This window comes from Sus scrofa, chromosome 7 (assembly GCF_054392235.1).
Source record: "Sus scrofa isolate SSC_HxYL_T2T_F1_AM1 chromosome 7, Sscrofa_HxYL_maternal_Yorkshire_Landrace_v2.0, whole genome shotgun sequence".
Lineage (NCBI taxonomy): Eukaryota > Metazoa > Chordata > Mammalia > Artiodactyla > Suidae > Sus > Sus scrofa.
In genome coordinates, this window is record NC_139389.1 from 104,167,377 (window position 1) to 104,189,194 (window position 21,818).

The following is a 21,818-nucleotide window of genomic DNA, read 5'->3' on the forward strand; positions in this document are numbered from 1 at the left end:
TATATGCTTTTTATTCATGTTATTAATCTGTCTACGGCTTTGTCATTTAATATTTTTTCCTTCAGAATTGCTCAAAGCAGGAATAAAAGATCAATAATGCCATTGGTAATGGCAGGATTAGTGTTCAGAAATGAGTTAAAATCAAATAGTCTGAAATTGCTATAGTAGTGGTGTCTACTTGCTATATCTGACCATTAAGAAGTTTGTGTGACATTATTTATTTCTATGTCACTTTCTCCAATATGCTCCAAACCAACTTTCTTGATGCTTTTGTAATTTCTTTTTGGACTTTGAACCTGGTGACTGTACCTTTATGCTTCCGTGATCTTACCTTTATGCCTTTATGACTGTACGTACCTTTATTCAAGAAACAAAATCTCTGATTCTCAGATGTCTTTATAAGTAACTTATTCAAGATGCTTTTTTCTTCAGCAGATGGGAAGGAGAAGAACTACCTTTGTGAAGGCAACCAAAACCTGCTTTACAGAAATGAGAATCTGTCTGGTAAAGGAGTCGGACACACTAGTTTAGTGCTACCTTATGTTTTTAAGATTCAGTTGTTAATGAGCACTTTCCTTTGACTCTAAATGAAAATGCTATATAAGTAGGTTGAAAGCCTATGACCTAACATTACTTACTATAAACCCAGCTTATCAAGTGCTCTGGTCGATGAAGTTCAGTTATAGATGATGGCCATAGTGGGATTTTAAGATTGACCATCTGAGGATTGTGATTTATCTGAACAGGTCTCTGTCACCGAGCTGGTAACAGAGCAGGCAGTGTTTGCACTGGAACTCTATGGGCGGCCCTCCTCAAACTCTGTGGTACATGACTAGTTTTTGTTTTTGTGTAATTTCCATTCCATTGCAGACCAATGTATTTGTGAAAATGAAATGTGAAGAAGATGTAGTGGGGAAAAAAATACAAAATATGAGCCCAAATGCAGTATTACTGATTTAACAGTCATATAGTTAACTCCTATAATTGTAAAAATCACATTGCTCTAAAAAGTTTTGAAGGTTTTCTCTCATTTTGTACTTTTCTTGTTGCAGAGCCGTTTGGACTATAATGCCACATTTTTCACGTGTTAAACAGTAGAGATCCATGGATATGCAGATGATGGTAGTGCTAGTGTCACTTCAATAAAGAATTTAAGATAATTAACATGAATTTCAAAAGGAACTGTCGAGACAGGTAGTGAAGTTCAGAATTAGTGTCACTACTTGAGCAAGCTATTTAACATCCAAGTCCCTTCTTCTGTAAAATGCCCCCCCCATGGGGACTGTTATGAGGACGTAATGAAATAACATAAGCACAGGCCTAACTCTGTATTTAGAACATAATAAGAACTTTTAAAAACACTGATGCTGATTCTCAGTACTGATTATGAAAACTTTTTTAAGATTTTTATTCTTATAACTTTGTTCTACATTATAATTTTTAACACCCCCCCACCCCCTTTTTGGGGAACAGACTTCTAATAATGAATAAACTCCTCCCTTCCCCACCCCAGTTCAGAAACTTCTCAGCAGTTTGTTTGGAATCTGAAAGGTCTTGTTTGTGGATTGGCATTCCTGTTTGCCATGAATGTTTCATTTGGAAAGGCCAGGGCTCTTCCTGTGGTCTCCCTGCCTTGGAGTATTTTTCTTAGTATTTAACTTTTACTTCTTCATAATAGGTTTTCTCATTTTAAGTTTTGTTTTGTTTTTCCTGTGTTTTAACTTTAGATTTTGTTTTGTGTATAAGGATAATAACTGATTCATTCATAATAAATATCTTTGGGACTTCGAGTTACCACTAAATCAAAGGTTTGTATCTAAAGAACAAATTTGTTCAGCATGTTTTTTTCTCCAACAGTTGATTCTTTTTAAAATAGACTTGGGAGGGAGTTCCTTTCATGGTGCAGTGCTTAACGAATCCGACTAGGAACCATGAGGTTGCAGGTTCGATCCCTGGCCTCGCTCAGTGGGTTGAGGATCCTGCGTTGCCATGGCCTGTGGTGTAGGTAGCTGTAGCTCCCATTCAACCCATAGCCTGGGTGGGTGCTGCCCTAAAGAGAAAAAAAATGATTTGGCAAAGTTGTATTTATTTATTTATTTATTTATTTTTGTCTTTTGTTGTTGTTGTTGCTATTTCTTGGGCCGCTCCCGCGGCATATGGAGGTTCCCAGGCTAGGGGTTGAATCGGAGCTGTAGCCACCGGCCTACGCCAAAGCCACAGCAATGCGGGATCCGAGCCGCGTCTGCGACCTACACCATGTTAACCCACTGAGCAAGGGCAGGGACCGAACCCGCAACCTCATGGTTCCTAGTCGGATTCGTTAACCACTGCGCCACGACGGGAACTCCCAAAGTTGTATTTTTAAGAACTTTTACATTGTCTGGAATAACCATTTGTTTGGAATTTTATTTCTGAATTCTAACCTTTTAAACTTTGTATTCTCTGTAGTTTATCCATATCTAGAAAGCAATCATTTACTTTGTCTTTCCTCATATTATTGTCTTATATGCGTCTTTACTAAGTTTTGATCAAATTAAATTTAGATACAGTGAATTTTTTTTTTTTTTTTTTGTCTTTTTGCTATTTCTTTGGCCACTCCCACGGCATATGGAGGTTCCCAGGCTAGGGGTTGAATCGGAGCTATAGCCACCGGCCTACACCAGAGCCACAGCAACGCGGGATCCGAGCCGCGTCTGCAACCTACACCACAGCTCACGGCAACGCTGGATTGTTAACCCACTGAGCAAGGGCAGGGACTGAACCCGCAACCTCATGGTTCCTAGTCGGATTCATTAACCACTGTGCCACGACGGGAACTCCATAGATACAGTGAATATTATTTTCCTGAAAAAGTTTCTTTTCTCTAGGATATTACATGGATAAATATCATTGAAGCTAATTTGCGTAGTAATATTAATAATAGTTAATGCTTATTGAGCTCCTTCTGTGTGCTCAATAATGCACAGGCAGTGATGTGCATTATCTTATTGAATCCTCAGGACAAGAATATGAGACAGATACTATTAAACTTTGCTTTACAACTGAGCATAAAAAGGCTTGGGGACATCACAGACCCTGGTAGAGGGGAGATTTAACTCAGTCAACTTGATTATTAGTCCAAAACACTTGACCATTAGAGAGTAATTCCTTTCCTAGTGAACACTGTGAAGAAGGAATGAAAGTGTCATGGATCTAAATTGGCATCTTTAGCTCCCCAAATTAGGAATATCTTCTACATCACTAACACCTTCTACAGTACATCTCGTGCCTTGTGCTGACTCAGTAGAGCAGGATTGAAACTGCAGAGGTACACCATCTCTGAATAACGGAAATCTTTAAGAAAGCCTGAAAGTGTCTTCAATGCCCTTTAAAATAACACCTGCCAAAATGGAATCTAAAGCATTTCCCATTTTGAACTATTGAAGATTAATTTTACACTTGGTATCTTGATAGTTTAATCTGTTCTAAATTGTGCTACTCAAGAATTATCATCTTATTTGAGAAAAGACTTGAAATGGATTCAGAATGCTCCTATATGGGACAGTCTTAACCTCTCCTCTAGTTGAAGAATTTATTTATGTACTTATTTATTTATTTATTTTGGTCTTTTTGCCTTTTCTAGGGCTGCTCCCAAGGCATATGGAGGTTCCCAGGCTAGGGGTCTAATTGAAGCTGTAGCCACCGGCCTACAACACAGCCACAGCCACACCAGATCCAAGCAGCGTCTGCGACCCACACTACAGCTCAATGCTGGTTCCCAGGCTAGGGGTCTAATTGAAGCTGTAGCCACCGGCCTACAACACAGCCACAGCCACACCAGATCCAAGCAGCGTCTGCGACCCACACTACAGCTCAATGCCGTATCCTTAACCCACTGAGCAAGGCCAGGGATCGAACCTGGAACCTCATGGTTCCCAGTCAGATTCGTTAACCACTGTGCCATGACGGGAACTCCTATATCTTGTATCTCTTTGCTCAGTGTTTCCTGTAAATTATCCACCTTTGCCTCCAGTTTGTTTCCATTGTCTTGTATCATCTTCAGCATCAACAGTCTAAAAAATCTTTTTCCTGGAGGTTGAGAATCTCCTGATCACTTAGCTGTTTTCTGGGGTTTTTTCTTTGTCCTTTATCTGAGTTATAGTTCTCTGTCTTTTCTTTTTCTTTTTTCTTTTTGCCTTTCCTGGGGCCGCTCCCGTGGCATATGGAGGTTCCCAGGCTAGGGGTCTAATCGGAGCTGTAGCTGCCGGCCTTAACACACTGAGCAAGGGCAGGGATTGAACCCGCAACCTCATGGTTCCTGGTCGGATTTGTTAACCACTGCGCCACGATAGGAACTCCCTCTGTCTTTTCATTTTTATAGGTTTTGGTGTGGTGACCTTTTTACAGGTAATAGAGTTGTAGTCTCTCTTACTTCTGGCGTATGCCTCCTTGTGGCTGAAGTTGGTACAGGGGCTTGCTGTAGGCTTCCTGATGGGAGGGACTGGTGCCGGCCCACTGGTAGGTGGAGCTGATTCCTATCCCTCTGGTGGGTGGGGCTTTGTCTCTGGATGAGATTAGAGATAGAGATGGCTGTGTGCCTGGGGGGTCTTTAGGCAGGCAGCCTATTTACTGATGGGCGGGGCTGTGATCCCACCTGGATTATTGTTTGGCCTGGGGCTTCTCAGCTCTGATGAGTGGGGCCAGATTTTCCCAAAATGGCCACCTCCAGAGAAAGGCATGCTGATGAATTATTTCCAAGAGCTTTGCTTCCAATGTCCTTCCCTCACAACAAGCCACATTCACCCCTGCTTTCCCAGGAGGTCCTCCAAGAACTGCAGTCAGGTCTGACCCAGATTCCTATGGACTTTGCTTTGCCCTGGGACCCAGTGCACGTGAAAGTCTGTGTGCGCCTTTTAAGAATGGGGCCTCCGTTTCCCCAGTCCCTGTGGAGCTCTTGCGCACAAGCCCCACTGGTCTTCAATGCCAGATGCTCCGGGGGCTCTTTCTCCCATCGCCAGAGCCCCGCGCATGGGGGTTTGATGTGGGGCTCAGAACTCTCACTCCTGTAGGTGGGTCTTTGTGAAGCAGTTACTTTCCAGTCTGTGGGGCTTCCCACCCGGGAGGTATGGGGTTGCTCATATCGGGAAATCGCCCCTCCTGCCTCTTGATGTGGCCTCCTCTTTGTCTTCTGGAGTGGGATATCCTTTTGAAAGTTTCCGGTCCATAGGGTTGAAGATTGCTCAGTATTTGGTTGTAAATTTTGCTGTTTTTAGGACAGCAGTTGAGCTCCAGTCCTTCTACTCCGCCATCCTAATCCCCCCTCTGGTGGTTTATTCTTTAATTCAGTTCGCCCGTCTTTAGTATACACTATTAAGTCCACACATGCTCATCTTGAGGGTGATCCCAGGAGTTCATACAAACTTTACGGAGTCAGTTTCCAGAGTTCTGCCTTCTCCACAATTTCCCTAGTATTCTTTTGTTCTCTGGGGCTTCTCTTTTTTGTTCTCTCACCAAAATGCCAGAATTTTAGTTACTTTGCTTTGTTGTTCCCTCATTCAGGGCTCCTCCTAGGCCATCGGCAGCATGCGAACCTCTGCGCTCCCAGCATGGTTCCCGGAAACCGGAACTCCAGAAATCTGGATTTTAAGTGAATCTTCTAAATTTTATACCTTGGTTATGAATTCAAATATTATTACATCGCTGTGTGGGTCAAAAACCCTGTATTTATGAGCTGCCAGTAACGAACCTTTGGGCCAGACTGATTTCTAAGCTCTATGTAAACTAGAAAGAGCAAACAAGAAGGGTAGGCAGCAAGTAGAGAAAATAAGGTAGCATAACTAGAGGTAGATAGGAGTTCCCGTCATGGTGCAGTGGTTAATGACTCTGACTAGGCACCATGAGGTTGCAGGTTCCATCCCTGGCCTTGCTCAGTGGGTTAAGGATCCGGCGTTGCCATGAGCTGTGGTGTAGGTTGCAGACGCAGCTCAGATCCCGCATTGCTGTGGCGTGAGCCAGCAGCTACATCTCTGATTAGACCCCTAGCCTGGGAACCTCCATATGCCATGTGAAGCGGCCCTAGGAAAGGCAAAAATACAAAAAAAAAAAACAAAAAAACTAGAGGGAGACTGAAAAACATTTCAGATTACTACAAAACCTCAAAGTGCCATTGTTTAGAACCACATTGTAAAGGGGAAAACATTTCTGTGTGCACATTAATGGCATTGTGCTCTCTAATCCCACCACAGTGTAATAATAGTATGAAGAGCTGCAGCATCAACTCACGTGTCAAGTTCTGTGTTGATTTTAACAGTAATTTGTGTCCTGTTTATAGATGAGGAAACTGAACCTCAAAGCTTACTAAGTTCAAAGCTATGATTTATATAGCCTCTAATTAAATGAACACAAAAAACTTTTTAAAAGCCTGCCCAGGATTTCTTGTCGTGGTGAAGCAGAAACGAATCCAACTAGGAATCATGGGGTTTCGGTTTTAATCCCTGGCCTCATTCAGTGGTTTAAGGATCTGAGGTTGCCATGAGCTGTGGTGTAGGTTTCAGACTCAACTCGGATCCTTTGTGGCTGTGGTGTAGGCCGGCAGCTGTAACTCCAATTTGACCCCTAGCCTGGGAATCTCCACATGCTGCGGATACAGCCCTAAAAAGGCAAAAAGACGAAAAAAAAATTTATATTCTGCCTTCTATTACCTGATAGTATAAAGCATAAGCATTTTCCTTTGTTATTAAAAATATGTTTTGGGTATTTTTAAATGTCTTTGTTATACTCAGTTATTTTAAATACAGAAATTAGTACTACGCATTTAATTTGTTTTCAAGTTTTTGCCATAATAGTGTTGAATATTTTTGTGTCTACTGCTGTGACCGGTAGAATGACAGGATTAAAAGCCATAAATGGAGTTCCCGTCGTGGCGCAGTGGTTAGTGAATCCGACTAGGAACCATGAGGTTGCGGGTTCGGTCCCTGCCCTTGCTCAGTGGGTTAACGACTGGCATTGCCGTGAGCTGGTGTAGGTTGCAGAATCGGCTCGGATCCCGAGTTGCTGTGGCTCTGGTGTAGGCCAGTAGCTACAGCTCCGATTCGACCCCTAGCCTGGGAATCTCCATATGCCGCGGGAGCGGCCCAAAGAAATAGCAAAAAGACAAAAAAAAAAAAAAAAAAAAAAAAAAAAAAAAAGGCATAAATACCCTCAAGGAAGTTCTCACTTTATGTTACCAGTTTTTTAAGATGCATTTTCCCCAACAAATGCAAATGGTGCCATATTCTCACAAACATTGAGTACTATCATTTTTAATTTTTAAAACTTTGCTAATTTGATAGAGAAAATTGTAGTTTATTTTAATTTTCTCAGTTCAGTCAAACTTCTTAGGTATTAATAATATAGTGTTTGTTGCCAGCATTTTCCCTTGCATCAGTGGGTTTGTGCCTGTTTTTGGTTTTGTAGGCACACTGAACATCTTATGGGATTTCCTTTGATGTTTAGAAAGGACTCTTACACGAAAAGAAAAGCAGATTAATCTTATCTTCCAAGATTGGAGGAAGTGGGTATTAATAAAGTATTGCTTGCTATTGTCTCTATGTTAAATAGGAAAGAGGAAGCCTATAGCCACTGATATAATGCAACTATGATAGCTTTGTTCACTTGAACTTCTGTACACATATCTGGATTTTGTTTTGTTATTCTTGTTATTCTTGTAGAAGAGAGGCTTAGAAGCATTTACTGCATGCTACTGATGATGCTAAACAAAAGTAATAATAGCAGTTACTCTGTCAGTTAAGTGTGCCAACATCATCCTCCTACATGACATTGGTAGTAGTAGTAGTAGCCCCATCTTACAGAGCAGGTTATTGACCTTGCTCCATATCACAGAGCTGCTGCTTAGAGGCAGGGAGCTTTTTGGCATCTTGTCTCAGTTGTGAGGACTTGGAAGAATCAAGTTCATATTTGAGTTTTCTTTTCTTTTTTTTCTTTTAGGGCCACACTGGTGGCATATGGAGGTTCCCAGGCTAGGAGTTGAATCAGAGCTGTAGTCACTAGCCTGCACCAGAGCCACAGCAACGCGGGATCCGAGCCTCATCTGCAGTCTACACCACAGTCACGGCAACGCCAGATCTTTAACCCACTGAGCGAGGCCAGGGATCAAACCCGCATCCTCATGAATGCTAGTTGGGTTCGTTAACCACTGAGCCACAATGGGAACTCCTTGAATTTTCTTTAATACCTATAACTGACACTTAACTGTAGATAATGTAATAGTTAAATTGACAATTGGAAGTATTTTCGTGAAGCAGGTTTATTTGTGAGAATATGGGAAAAGCCTTGGTTGCCTCAATAAGAGTTCCTTTGTGCCCTATGAGATTTCATCTCTTCAGTGCCTAGAGCCTTGAAGGGATCAGTCTTATAACAAGAGATGCATTTTTCATATTTTAGGAAACTGTAGTTGATGTTTTAGTACTGAAATGAGCATGGTACAGGGGGATTGAAATAAACAATCTTCAGTATTAAAAACTTTAAAAATTACTAGCATGCATTTAGTTGAACCAAACACTGTATTGACTGTTTCTATGAGCAAGTAAAGAAAAACCATTTAGGAGTTTCTGTCGTGGCTCAGCGGAAACGAATCCGACTAGGAACCATGAGGTTGTGGGTTTGATCCCTGGCTTCGTTCAGTGGGTTAAGGATCCTGTATTGCCATGAGCCGTGGTGTAGGTTGCAGATGTGGTTCAGATCCTGCGTTGCTGTGTCTCTGACATTGTGTGGCTCTGACGTAGGCCGGAGCTACAGCTCCGATTAGGCCCCTAGCCTGGGAACCTCCATATGCCACAGGTGCGGCCCTAAAAATAGGAAAAAAAAAAAAAAATTGTTGCCTCTATAATTAGGTTGCCAAGAGAAAGTTAGTAGATGTTTATCAAGCTGATAAAGGTTATGTAGACTTAAATAATTTTTATATTGCTTTGCTGAAGATTGAAACAGCTGAAACAGTGTTGAAGATCAGCTTGAAAAATACTTACTTGGTTAGGAGGCATTTGTTTCTTCTTGTCTTTCAAACATGCTGTTGTGATTATAGACCCCGGGCCTGTCCGCATATCTTTGTAAAGAGAAATGCGTGTGCTTTCCTCATTTTATTTAGAAATTTTTTTGTCCTTAAAAAAAAAAGAAAGAAAGAAAGATGAAGAACTGTTGAAGATTGAAACATGGTTTTAAGCTCCTTGGAAAAAAACAGATGTCATTTAAGGTATTTGCATTAATAGGACAAATGATAGCATTGCCTCACATGTACTGTGATGGAATCCTATTATGGCTTAACATGTGTACTTCAGTACCTCTTGAGCCAAAGCATAAATTCTGAATCAAGTAACCATAGAAAATTCTTGATATGGGTATACTTACGAGAAATATGTTAGGCCATTTTCCCAGCACAGGTATTCTAAAGAGGTTCTAATGCATTCATGTATTTGTTGATATAAAGAGCCAGTAGAGCGGCAGGTACCATGTGCCTTGCATGATGCTGGGCATTTAATTCATTCTTTTAGTAAAATATTTAGGGAGAGTCTGTTATTTGTCAGATACTGTTGTGTAAACTGAGGATTTAGCAGTAAATTAGAAACAAAAGTCTCTGCCTTCACGGAACTTAAAATTTTGGGGTAAGGAGTTCTAGGAATAAACATAGTATTCAGTGAAGGTTTAACTTCATTTAGTAAATAATGTGCTTTAATTTTAAAATACACTGGAAACACAATAGTAATTTTAGCTCATACTGCCTTTCCTTGGAGGAAATATGACAAAAATATACGATTCACTCATTCACCTTGATCTCTTTAATTTCTCAAATTCTTTTTTTCTTTTTTTTAACGGTATTATAATGTAGATCTCATTCTTATACTGTTGTAGATCAGAGATTTTAAAGCTTTTCCTGAGCCAGGGATTGATTTTAAGCTGCAGCTGAACCTACACCTGATCTTTAACCCACCTGATCTTTAACCCACTGTGCCATAGCAGGAACTCCCCTGGTCAATAATATTTTTGAAATTCGGGAGAATTAATGAAAGATTACCTGCTTAAATTTCACCAAGTAAGGACACCAAAAAATCCAAAATTGTTGTCACCATCACTTCTTAAAGGACATTTTAACAGCAAAGAGTAGTAGGTAGGACATAATCTTAGAATAAAGAATAGTCCTTTATGGAAGTTCAGTCCCTGGCCCAGGAACTTCCATATGTTGTGGGTACTGCCAAAAAAGGAAAACAACAAAGAATAGTTGTTTACAACGACTGTTATTTTATCCTTATTTCTCTTATTTTGCCACAGATCTTTAGAAAGTATCAATAGAGAACAGTTATAACTTAATTATACTTTTGGTTTTCCTCTTGATGCTGCTAAGGGATTTTGCTGACACAGTATTTAAAGAGGTTGTGTGATTGGATTTTATCTTTTTTTCCAGAGATAAATTTGATGTGTTGGAGTGTATGTCCTGTGCCACGTGATGGATATTGGGGATGTACAGGGAAGTAGATCATGCCTCTAACACTAACTAGCCCCGCTGTGTGATCTTGAGCAAATCATCCCTCATCTTTGGCTTTTGATTCTCCATCTATATATTGAGAGGATTATTTCCTAGATTTCTTCTAGTTCTTAAGCTTGGATTCTGTGTTGATAACTTTGGTAACTTTTAAAAGTATGTGTCTGAAGATTAGTAAAAAATTTTACTCTCTTTCTAAAAATTTGCACCAGGCTCCCATTCACTTTCCTTCAGCTGGCAGCATTTAATCTTTCATACATGATTAACAAAGAGGTGTGATTTCATGACTGTACCCTTTAATGACTTAACATGATTTTTTTTTAAATAATGATATTAGCTGTACATGAAGATTTGACTATTTTCTAGCTTGAGCCTTTGAGAAATTCTTACAAAATCTGTTGCAGTGGATAATGTTCAGAAATCTGGTCCATGTAAATAAGTGAATGGAATTATAAGTAATTACACCTTGGAAATAAGAATATCTAAAAATATTAGATTAGTTTAAATTAAAATTTAAAAGGCAGCATTTTAGGAGAATTCTTTTTTTACTTTCTTTCTCGATTTAGAATTTTTATTTGTAGTGTCCATCATTATTCTGGATGGTACGTATCCCTCAGTTATCTTAAATGGTACTACTTCACCGCCTCAATTTTGTGGTCTGCAAACCTCAAAAACTCTCTTCTGCTCCTGCTTTTAAAACTTGTCTCAGGGAGTTCCCATTGTGGTGCGGTGGTTAACGAATCTGACTAGGAACCATGAGGTTGCAGGTTTGATCCCTGCCCTCGCTTGGTGGGTTAAGGATCTGGCGTTGCCATGAGCTGCGGTGTAGGTCGCAGAGGCGGCTTGGATCCCGCGTTGCTGTGGCTCTGGTGTAGGCCAGCGGCTATGGCTCCGATTCGATCCCTAGCCTGGGAACCTCCATATGCCGCAGGAGTGGCCCAAGAAATGGCAAAAAGACAAAAAGACAAAAAAAAAAAAACAAAAAAAACCTAGTCTCAGTCTAGTTCTTCATGTGACTCCAAAGTAGAATATTATAAAGCGCTTGGTAAGTGCCTGGTGAATTTGTGGATTGAGCCACAATTTTAAGCACCACTGGTTTCTGCATGAAGTTATTTACATAAACTTGTGATAAACGATTCTTGAGGATTATATGAATGACAGGTGAAATTGATTAAGAAAAAATTTTGAGGAGTTCCCGTCGTGGCGCAGTGGTTAACAAATCTGACTAGGAACCATGAGGTTGCAGGTTCGGTCCCTGCCCTTGCATAGTGGGTTAAGGATCCGGCGTTGCCGTGAGCTGTGGTGTAGGTTGCAGATGCGGCTCGGATCCCAAGTTGCTGTGGCTCTGGCATAGGCCGGTGGCTACAGCTCCGATTCAACCCCTAGCCTGGGAACCTCCATATGCCGCCGGAGCAGCCCAAGAGATAGCTAAAAAGACAAAAAAAAAAAAAAAAAAAAAAAAAATTTTTTTTGAAAGTGGTTTTTAGTGTTCTTCATAGACCTCTGACCTTGCTTTCAAAGAACTGCCACGAAGACACCTTGTTAAAACTGGATAGTTGTGAAATGAACATTTTCCGAGATTCTTGGCTAAGTAGATTATTACCTAAGTGATTTCTTTTAATAAATAGGTAAAATTTTTTAGACTAAAAGGTACAGATCTTGATACAGTTGATGAATTCTGACAAATTTATGCAAATGTAACTCACATCCCAATTTTAAAAAAAAGCAAAAACCTGGTGTCATTTTCCAGTTAGTCTTCTCTGCCTGCCGTTGTGTTCCCATCCTTCCAGAAGCAGCCACTGTTCTGATTTCTATTGCCACAGATTAGATTGGCTTGCTTTTATTTTTTATTTTTTTGTCTTTTCTAGGGCCTCACCCCCAGCATATGGAGGTTCCCAGGCTAGGCGTCTAATCGGAGCTGTAGCTGCCAGCCTACACCACAGCCACAGTCACGCGGGATCCGAGCCGCATCTGCAACCTACACCACAGCTCACGGCACCACTGGATCCTTAACCCACTGAGCAAGGCCAGGGATTGAACCCGCAACCTCATGGTTCCTAGTCGGATTCGTTAACCACTGTGCCACGACGGGAACTCCTGGCTTGCTTTTAAACTTCATATAAATGGACTCATACAGTACATACTATTTTTATGTAAATCTTCTTTCATTCAAATGTTGGGATGATGTTTTTGAGATTCATGTTGCTGGATGAAGGAGTAGTTTTTTTTTGTTTTTGTTTTTTTTCTTTTTGTTACTGATTAGTGTTCCATTTTATAGTTATACCACGGTTTATCCATTCTGCTGTTGCTGGAAGTCTGATTCGGATGGCTGTTGTGGATAAAGCTTCTATGAGTATTCTTATACAAGTTTTTGGGGGAGACATGCTTTCATTTCTCTTGGTAAATACCCAAAAATGGAATGGCTGGTTTAACTTTATACACAAGACTGACAGTTTTCCAAAGTGGTTGTACCTTTTTTGCTCCCACCAGCAATGTATGAGAGTTCCAGTTGCTGCGTATCCTTGCCATCATTTCATGTTGTCGTTCTTTTTTAATTTTAGCCATTTTAGTGGGTATGAAGAGGTATCTCATTGTAGTTTCAATGTGCATTTTCATGATGACTAGATGATGCTGCACACCTTTTCATGGGCTTACTGGCCATTCCTATATCTCTTAGGAAGTTATCTAGTTTTACATCTTTAATTAAAATAATTGTTTTTCAAGGAAACGCATCCTCAGTTTTCTTCTTTTTTTTTTTTTAACAGCTGCACCTGCAGCATATGGAAGTTCCCCGGGCCAGGGGTCAAATCAGAGCTGCAGCTGAGGCCTACACCACAGCCACAGCCACAGCAACATCAGATTTGAGCCGCACCTGTGACCTATGCTGAAGCTTGCAGCAATGCCGGATTCTTAACTCACTGAGCGAGGCCAGGGATGGAACCCACATCCTCACAGAGACAACGTTGGGTCCTTAACCTGCTGAGCTACAACAGGAACTCCTAATTTTTTGATTTTTAATTTTTATGTCATCTCTTATTGAGTTGTAACTGTTCATCATGTTTTAAATACGAGCCCTTTGTCAAGTGTCTTAGGTTGGGTTCCCCGTAAAACAGACTCTGAGAAGGAGATTTGCATTTGGGAAGTTTATTGCGAAGAGTGCCCTTGGGAATAACACCTGTGAAAGGATGAGCAAGGTTAAACAGATGGAGAAGTTGAACTGAATTCATTTGCAGTAGAGGCCTCAGATCACCCCACAGCAGGCTCTGAAGCTGGATGTCCCTTCTGAGATCTTCTGAATTGAGGCAAGGGGATCAGGCTTTGTACCTTCCTCCACATAGCACCGAGTGGGCTAGTCATTGGATGTGGACTGCCCTGGGGGAGGGAGCATAACCTTGGGTTAGACAGTTCCCTTTGGCCCAAAGGCAGTATATCAGAGGGATTCAGCCGTGAGCCATCAGTGGGCGCCACTCCCAGTAGTTGGAAGAACAGGTGTCTCCAACCTGAAGGGGACCGACTACAGTACCCACTACAAGTAAATGTATTTTCACTACACATAGATGTACTGTGGGTATCTTCTTCTAGTGTGTAGCTTGTCTCTTCATTTTCTTAATGGATTAGCAAACATTTAAAATTCTGATGTTGAATTTTTTTCTCTTAAGATGGTTTGTGCTTTCTGTGTCCCTGCTAAGAAATCTTTGCCAATGCCAAGACTGCCAAGATATTCTACATTTTCTTCTAACAGCTTTTGAGTGTGAGGGTTTATATTTAGGCGTATAATCCATCAAGAATTAATTTTTATATGTAATGTGAGCTACCACCCAAGTAATCCTTTTTTTTTTCCTTTTTTCTTTTTTGGGCCCCACCTGCAGCATATGGAAGTTCCCAGGCTAGGGGTCCAATCAGAGCTGCAGCTGCTGGCCTGCACCACAGCCATAGCAACACAGGATCTGAGGCGCATCTGCGACCTACACCACAGCTCATGGCAACGCCGGATCCTTAACCCCCCGGGCAAGGCCAGGGATCAACCCACATCCTCATGGATAGTAGTCAGGTTTGTTACCGCTGAACCACGATAGGAGCTCCTCACCCAAGTAATTCTTGAGGGCAGTTAGCTCACTCTCTTTTAGGTACATCCCTTCTCCCTTCTCAACATCCTTCAGTTTGCAGTGCTGGGGCATCTTTCATTTCCATTTCCCAGAGTAGAACATGTAGTCAAAATGCTGATAGGACGATCTTCTTTCCTAGCAATTTATTCACGAGTTTGAACTGGGGAGTGCTGAAACCACGGCCCTCAAATGAAATGGTATACTCAGCCCTGTTCAGTTTCCCCCTTATTTCATCCTTTCTTAGTAATACTTGACATCATGAATTTTTTAAAACAAAGGTGACTTTTATGAATCGTTTAGAGAGAATGATGAAAAGACTAATTAATTACCACATAACCTTCTACACAGAATAGGGCTGTTTTTTTCATCTTGTATTCTCCATGCTCTGACAGTTTGTCTCAAATGAATGCTCTGATTAGCAGTGCTTTGGTGAGCTTAGTAACTTGAAAAAGACAAAGACTCTTAGAATAGCTCAGTATTGAATATTAAAATAGTAACACCAGTTGTTTGGTGTCATTTTTCCAAATGCTTCAACCGCTTTCTACCATTGCGTCCACAAGACATGTAGAAATGTTCTCATTTTATAGAAGAAAAGTTGAGGTAATGAGTTGTTAACAGCTTGAACATGGAGTCAGTTCTGCCTTGCAAGCCAGTGCCCCAACCACCGGATACATTCAGAACACTCTCAGTTGATAAGTAGTTAATGACCATACTGAATGTATGAAGGACTGACCTGGCCTTTGCCTCTTGCTATAGGGCAAGTATTAGTTGGTGTTGACATTGCAATTGTAGTTCCTCCATTTTCTTTCTTTCTTTCTTTTCTTTTTTTTTTTTTGGCTACCCCTGTGGCACATGGAAGTTTCCAGACCAGGGGTCAAATCAGAGCTGCAGCTGGGACCTACGCCATAGCCATGACAACATCAGATCTCTAACCCACTGAGCAAGGCCAAGGATCAAATTCGCATCCTCACAGAGACAATGTTGGGTCCTTAACCTGCTGAGCCACAAAGGGATCTCCAGTTCCCCTATTTTCTGTAGAGACATAGTGAGATACAGATGCCTTCATTCTTCCTAAACAAGTAGAGAATAATGTTGCAACCAGCCTTTCAGCTAAGAACCCATTTTCCCATAGAGACAATCCTTGTACATATATATTCCCCCAGCTTTACATTTTTAAGTTCAGTAGTATATCAGAACTAATACAGCCATTATAATTTTTACTAATCTCTTAAAAAAGAAACTGAAACAGGAAAGTACATGATATACCATTAAATTATTAAAACTTTTTCATAAGCAACATAAATACCCTCTTATAGTTTTAAAGATTATTCTTCATACCGCTAAGACTCCAGGAAATTATCTGGGGTATATCACTGCTTCAAGAAATTTTGAAACATAATCTTTTGTATACCACAATGTGACCTCTCAAAGAAATCTGAGCAGGAGTTCCTTTGCGGTGCAGCAGGTTAAAGATCCAGCATTATCCTCAGTGGTTTAGGTTGCTGTTGTGGCTCAGGTTCAGTCCCAGGCCCAGGAACTTCCACATCCTGCGAGCAGAGCCCAAAAAAAAAGAAGAAGAAAGAAATCTGAGTGAAAAGAGACACTGAGATTAAGTGGATTAAAATCATAGATCAGGATTTCCCATGTGGCCCAGCGGTTAAGGAACCTGACTAGGATCCATGAGGATGCGGGTTTGATCCCCAGCCTCGCTCAGTGGGTTAAAGATCCAGTGTTGCCATGAGCTGTGGTGTAGGCCGAAGACATGGCTTAGATCCCGAGTTACTGTGGCTGTGGTGTAGACAGACAGCTGTAGCTCTGATTAGACCCAAGAGCCTGGGAACTTCCAGATGCCGCAGGTACAGCCCTAAAATAGCAAATAAATAAATAAAGCTTTTGTATGTCACTCTTGACTCAATCAAGCAGTTTTTTTATCATAGAACTTTTAAATATTGAACTAAATATATTTTTTCATTGTATGAATAATACATGTTCATTGCAGATAAATTAAAAATGTATTATAAATTGTTATAGATTATATATTACTATTATGTTTATAGAGTAATAAAGTTAATATTTAAATTATACCTGTTCTACTTACATATGTATTTTTTAAAAAGAAATATGAGGTTATCAATACATATTGTTTGCCACCAGCTTTTTCCTCCTAGCAGTACATCATGACTTTCTATGTCCATTAATAGGCCTATATCATAATTGTTTTGTTTTCCGTTTTTCTGTTTTTCATTTTTTGGGGTTTTTTTTGCTTTTAAGGGCCGCATCCACGGCATGTGGAAGTTACCAGGCTAGGGATAAAATGGGAGCTACAGCTGCTGGCCTACAGCACAGCCACAGCTACACCGGATCCCAGCCCCATCTGTGATCTACACCACAGCTCACGGCAACACCAGATCCTTTACCCACTAAGAGAAGCCAGGGAGATTGAACCCGCATCCTCATGGATACTACTGGTCAGATTCGTTTCTGCTGCGCCACAGTGGAAATTCCCTGTATCATAATTTTTAATTGCTGAGTCTTATGGTACTGTGATGAAGTTAAATTTTATTAGCTAGTCCCTTTCTTTCTTTTTTTTTTTTTCATTTTTAAAAAATTTTAGGAGTTCTTGTCGTGGCACAGCAGAAACAAGTCCAACTAGGAATCATGAGGTTGTGGGTTTGATCCCTGGCCCCAGTCAGTGGGTTAAGGATCCAGCGTTGCCGTGAGCTGTGATGTAGATCACAGATGTGGCTCAGATCTGGCGTTGCTGTGGCTCTGGTGTAGGCTGGCAGCTATAGCTCCAATTAGACCCCTAGCCTGGGAACCTCCATATGCCGCAGGTGTGGCTCTAAAAAGACAATAGACCAAAAACCAAAAAAAAAAAAAAAATTTTTATTGAAGTATAGTTGATTTACAATGACGCAGTTCTTTCTTTCTTAGGATAAATTTCTAGAAGTACAATTACTGGATCAAGGAATTTACATTTTTTAGGCCTTAAATCTGAATTGCCAAATTGGGGTCCAGATGGGTTGCAGCAATTCTCATTCCTTCCAGTGTTAGACAAGTATGTTCGTTCCTATCATGCATAGTAGGCAAGTTTTCCCACATCATTGCCAAGCTGGTAAATTTTAAAATGACATCTCCTTGTTTTAATTGGCATTATTATTCACGAAGCTGACCTTTTTCATGTTCACTGGCCATTGTGATTTTTTTTTTTTTTTTTTTTTTTTTTGCCAAGACTTGTTTATTGGATTTACGCAATTGAACCAATCATGAGTAGGTTGTCTCAGGGCAAAGGTTGATGGGATAACAATCAGAGCGCTTTAAAAAGTAGCATTAAAAAGTAGAACCGGAGTTCCCTTATGAAATAATCCAATTAGGAACCATGAGGTTGTGGTTCATCCCTGACCTCACTCAGCGCGTTAAGGATCTGGCATTGCTGTGGCTGTGGTGTAGGCCAGTGGCTACAGCTCTGATTAGACCTCTAGCCTGGGAACCTCCATATACTGCAGGCACAGCCCTTAAAAAAGACAAGAGACAAATGGTAGAACTGCAACGGACATATATTAAAGTAAGATGTCAGTTTTAAAAGGTGCATCTTCCTTCTTTCTTTTTTTTTTTTTTTTTTTTTTTCTTTTTTGGTCTTTTTAGGGCTGTATCTGCAGCATATGGAAGTTCCCAGGTAGGGGTCAAATCAGAACTGTAGCTGCTGGCCTACACCACAGCAACTCGGGATCCAAGCCATATCTGGGACCTACACCACAGCTCATGCCAGATCCTTAACCCACTGAGCGAGACCAGGGATTGAACCTGTGTCCTCATGGGTGCTAATCAGATTTGTTTCCACTCAGCCACAATGGGAACTCCCTTTCCTTCTTCATTAGACAAGGATTGGGCCAAACTATAGTGAACAAAGAATCCCCCACACAAGTGGCCATTGTAGACTTTGGTCTCCCAAATAAGCAGCTCACAGTCTTGATTGTAGATACTTCTGAAACTTTTCCCCATTTATTCATCAATCATTTTAATAGCTTACGCTTTCTTTCCAGGAGCGACTGAAGCTGGTGACTGTTTTGGGTGCTGGCCTTCTCTGTGGAACCGCACTGGCGGTCATCGTGCCTGAAGGAGTACACGCACTTTATGAAGATATTCTTGAGGGTGAGAAAGAGAGATGGGCCTTTTTTGAGATATGTTATTGATGTGGAGGCTTGAAAGGAGAAGCTCGGTGGGATTTTTTTCCGAACACAGTTTCATGTTTGCCATAAATATATGCCAAAACTTATCTTTTGACGTCATTGACATTAAACACATCAGTAGCAGTTTGTGAATTGATTGCCTCAATCCATAAATACCATGTAGGATTTATTTGCAATAATACATGAATTCCGGGCTTTCTAAGTATGACAGTCATTTTTTAATGCCCACACAAAAAACTTCCCAGATCCTACATGACAGTGATTATATTTTCAGTGTTCTCTAACTGAAAGAATATATGTTTAAGCACATTTGGATTCAAGGATTCTTTGTAGTAAACCTTGTAGGTAATTAATGAGGACGCCTGCAGTAAAGGATAATTAAAAAAAAATTTTTTTTTTTTTTTGGCATTTTTAAGGCTGCTTCTGCAGCATAAGGAGGTTCCCAGGCTAGGGGTCTGATCAGAGCTGTGGCTACCGGCCTACACCAGAGCCACAGCAACGCAGGATCCGAGCCGCGTCTGCAACCTACACCACAGCTCACGGCAACGCCAGATCGTTAACCCCCTGAGCAAGGGCAGGGACCGAACCCGCAACCTCATGGTTCCTAGTCGGATTCGTTAACCACTGCACCACTACGGGAACTCCCAGAAAACTATATTTCTTAAATGCACTCTTGCTGCAAGGAACTTTTATTATCAGATAAGTCTAGAAAACAACTGTCGCCCATAATTTTTGGCTACAAAGGCAAGCAAGAAATAATTGTCTATTTAGTCATGGTCTGAATATTTTCCAGGATACCAAGATAATGATTTCCATAGTGGAATGATCACACCACAGAAAAATTCAAGATGACCCACTGAGATATTAAATTTTTTTTAATGTATGTATTTATTTATTTTGCTTTTTTGCGGCTGCACCCGTGGCATATGGAGGTTCCCAGACTAGGGGTCCATTCAGAGCTACAGCTGCCTGCCTATGCCACAGCCACAGCTACCCAGGATCTGAGCTGCATCTGCAACCTACACCGCAGCTCACAGCAATGTCAGATCCTTAACCCACTGAGCTAGGACAGGGATTGAACCCAAAACCTCGTGTTTCCTAGTCGGATTCGTTTCCACTGCACCACGACGGGAACTCCTGACATTTTTTTTTTTCTTAATTTTACAGCTGCCCTTGTGGCATATGGATGTTCCTGGACCAGGGATCAAATTAGAGCTGCAGCTGCAGGCCTGTGCCAAAGCCACAGCAACGCTGGATCCAAGCTGCACTGGCAGCCTACACTGCAGCTTATGGCAATGCTGGATCCTTAACCCACTAAGCAAGGCCAGGGATCGAATCTTTATCCTCACTGAGACATTAGGTCCTCAACCTGCTGAGCCACAATGGGAACTCCATGAAAGGAAATATTGATCTATATATGTACTTTAAATTTCATATTCCAGGAATTCCCTGATGGCTCACCAGGTTAAGGATCAAGTGTTGTCACTGCTGTGGCTGCTGCTGCATGTTGCTGCTGTGGCGCAGCTTTGATCCTTGGCCCTGGAACTTCTCCATGCCATGGGTGCAGCCAAAAAAGAATCTTATATTCCTTGATGGAAGATAGTATGAGAAAAAGAATGTGTAGATATGTACGACTGGGTCACTGTGCTTACAGCAGAAATTGACACAATGCTGTAAATCAACTATACTCTAATTAAAAGAAAAAGAAAGAGAATCTCATGTTCCAAAATTTTCTAAGGAGCGTATTTTACAATGCACATAGTAAATCAGTGCCATAGTACATGCATATCTTTTTTTTTTTTTTCTCCCAAGAGAATATATGATCAAAAAAGAGTGGGGAAAAACCACTGCTGTGGAGTTCCCGTCATGGCTCAGCACTAACAAACCCTCTTAGCATCCAGAAGGATTTGACCCCTAGCCTGGGAATGTCCATATGCCCGCATATGCCCCGGGTGCTGCCCTTAAAAGCAAAAAGAGAAAATAGATACAGTGTGCTTTATAAATGTGTTTTTCCAAAAATAAGAATTCTGGTCTCTTTAACCTTTCATCATAGATTATTCTGCCCTAAGCCATCATGAAAATTTTTTTAAATGTATATATATTTTATATATATTTACATTTTTATGTATTTATATATTTTTCATTCAGTCTTTTTGGGTGTGAATGACTGTGAATTTTGGCAAATGCGTAGAGTCAAAGTACAGAACAGTTCCATCACCCAAAACATTCCCTCATCCCCTTTTGAAGTCAAACCTTTCCTCCATCCCCAGCTGTGGGTAGCCACTGGGCTCTTCTCTGTCTATATAGTTTGGCGCTTCTGAATGTTATGTAAATGGAATCTTGTAGCCTTTGGACCTGGCTTTTTTCACTTAGCATAATGCACTTGAGAGTCATCATGTTGTCCTGTGTATCAGTGGTCTGTACTTTTTTATTTCTGAGTAGTGTGCCATTGTTTGGATGAACTATAATTGGTTTATTCCTTCAGCTGAACGACATATGGGTTGTTTCCAGTATTAGTGACCATGAGTAAAGTCACTATAAACATTTGTGCACATGTCTTTGTGCGAACATGAATTTTTATTTTTTTTACATCCATACTTGTAAGTGGAATTGCTGAGCTATATGGTAAGTGTGTGTTCAACTTCATAAGAAATTGCCAGTCTTGTTTCCAAAGTGACTGTACCATTTTGCACTCCTCCCAGTAATGTGTGACAGTTCCAGTTGAGTCCCTTCCCAGCACTTGGTATTATCTGTTTTGTTTTAGTTTTTAATTTTAGTCATTTTAATAGGTGGATAGTGCTGTCTTAATTGGTTTGTTCGTTTGTTTTGCTTTTTTTTTGTCTTTTTTTTTTTTTTTTTTTGCCTTTTTTTTTTTTCTTTTGCCTTTTCTGGGGCCACTCCCATGGCATATGGAGCTTCCCAGGCTAGGGGTCTAATCGGAGCCATAGCCACTGGCCTACACCAGAGCCATAGCAAAGCGGGATCCAAACCACATCTGCGATCATGGCAATG

At 40.8% G+C, this 21,818-nt stretch overlaps 1 protein-coding gene and 1 long non-coding RNA gene across 4 annotated transcripts in view; one reads left to right on the plus strand and one right to left on the minus strand.

The window, feature by feature from the left end:
• LOC146401824 (uncharacterized) overlaps positions 1-16,201 on the minus strand; it is a 118,298-nt gene extending 102,097 nt beyond the window's left edge. The window contains exon 1 of the long non-coding RNA XR_014811043.1: positions 12,447-16,201. This is a non-coding gene — a long non-coding RNA (uncharacterized LOC146401824). The remainder of the gene's footprint in view (positions 1-12,446) is intronic.
• Positions 1-21,818, plus strand: part of SLC39A9 (solute carrier family 39 member 9) — a 58,834-nt gene that overhangs the window by 4,461 nt on the left and 32,555 nt on the right. The window contains exons 2-3 of one of the 3 annotated variants that reach the window (XM_084969577.1): positions 10,433-10,499; positions 18,660-18,768. The exons of 1 other annotated variant lie outside the window; for it this stretch is intronic. In XM_084969577.1, the coding sequence (XP_084825703.1) occupies positions 10,488-10,499; positions 18,660-18,768 (121 nt within the window). In that variant the 5' untranslated portion in view covers positions 10,433-10,487. The remainder of the gene's footprint in view (positions 1-10,432; positions 10,500-18,659; positions 18,769-21,818) is intronic. One more of the 3 variants, XM_001926183.7, reaches the window with a different exon arrangement.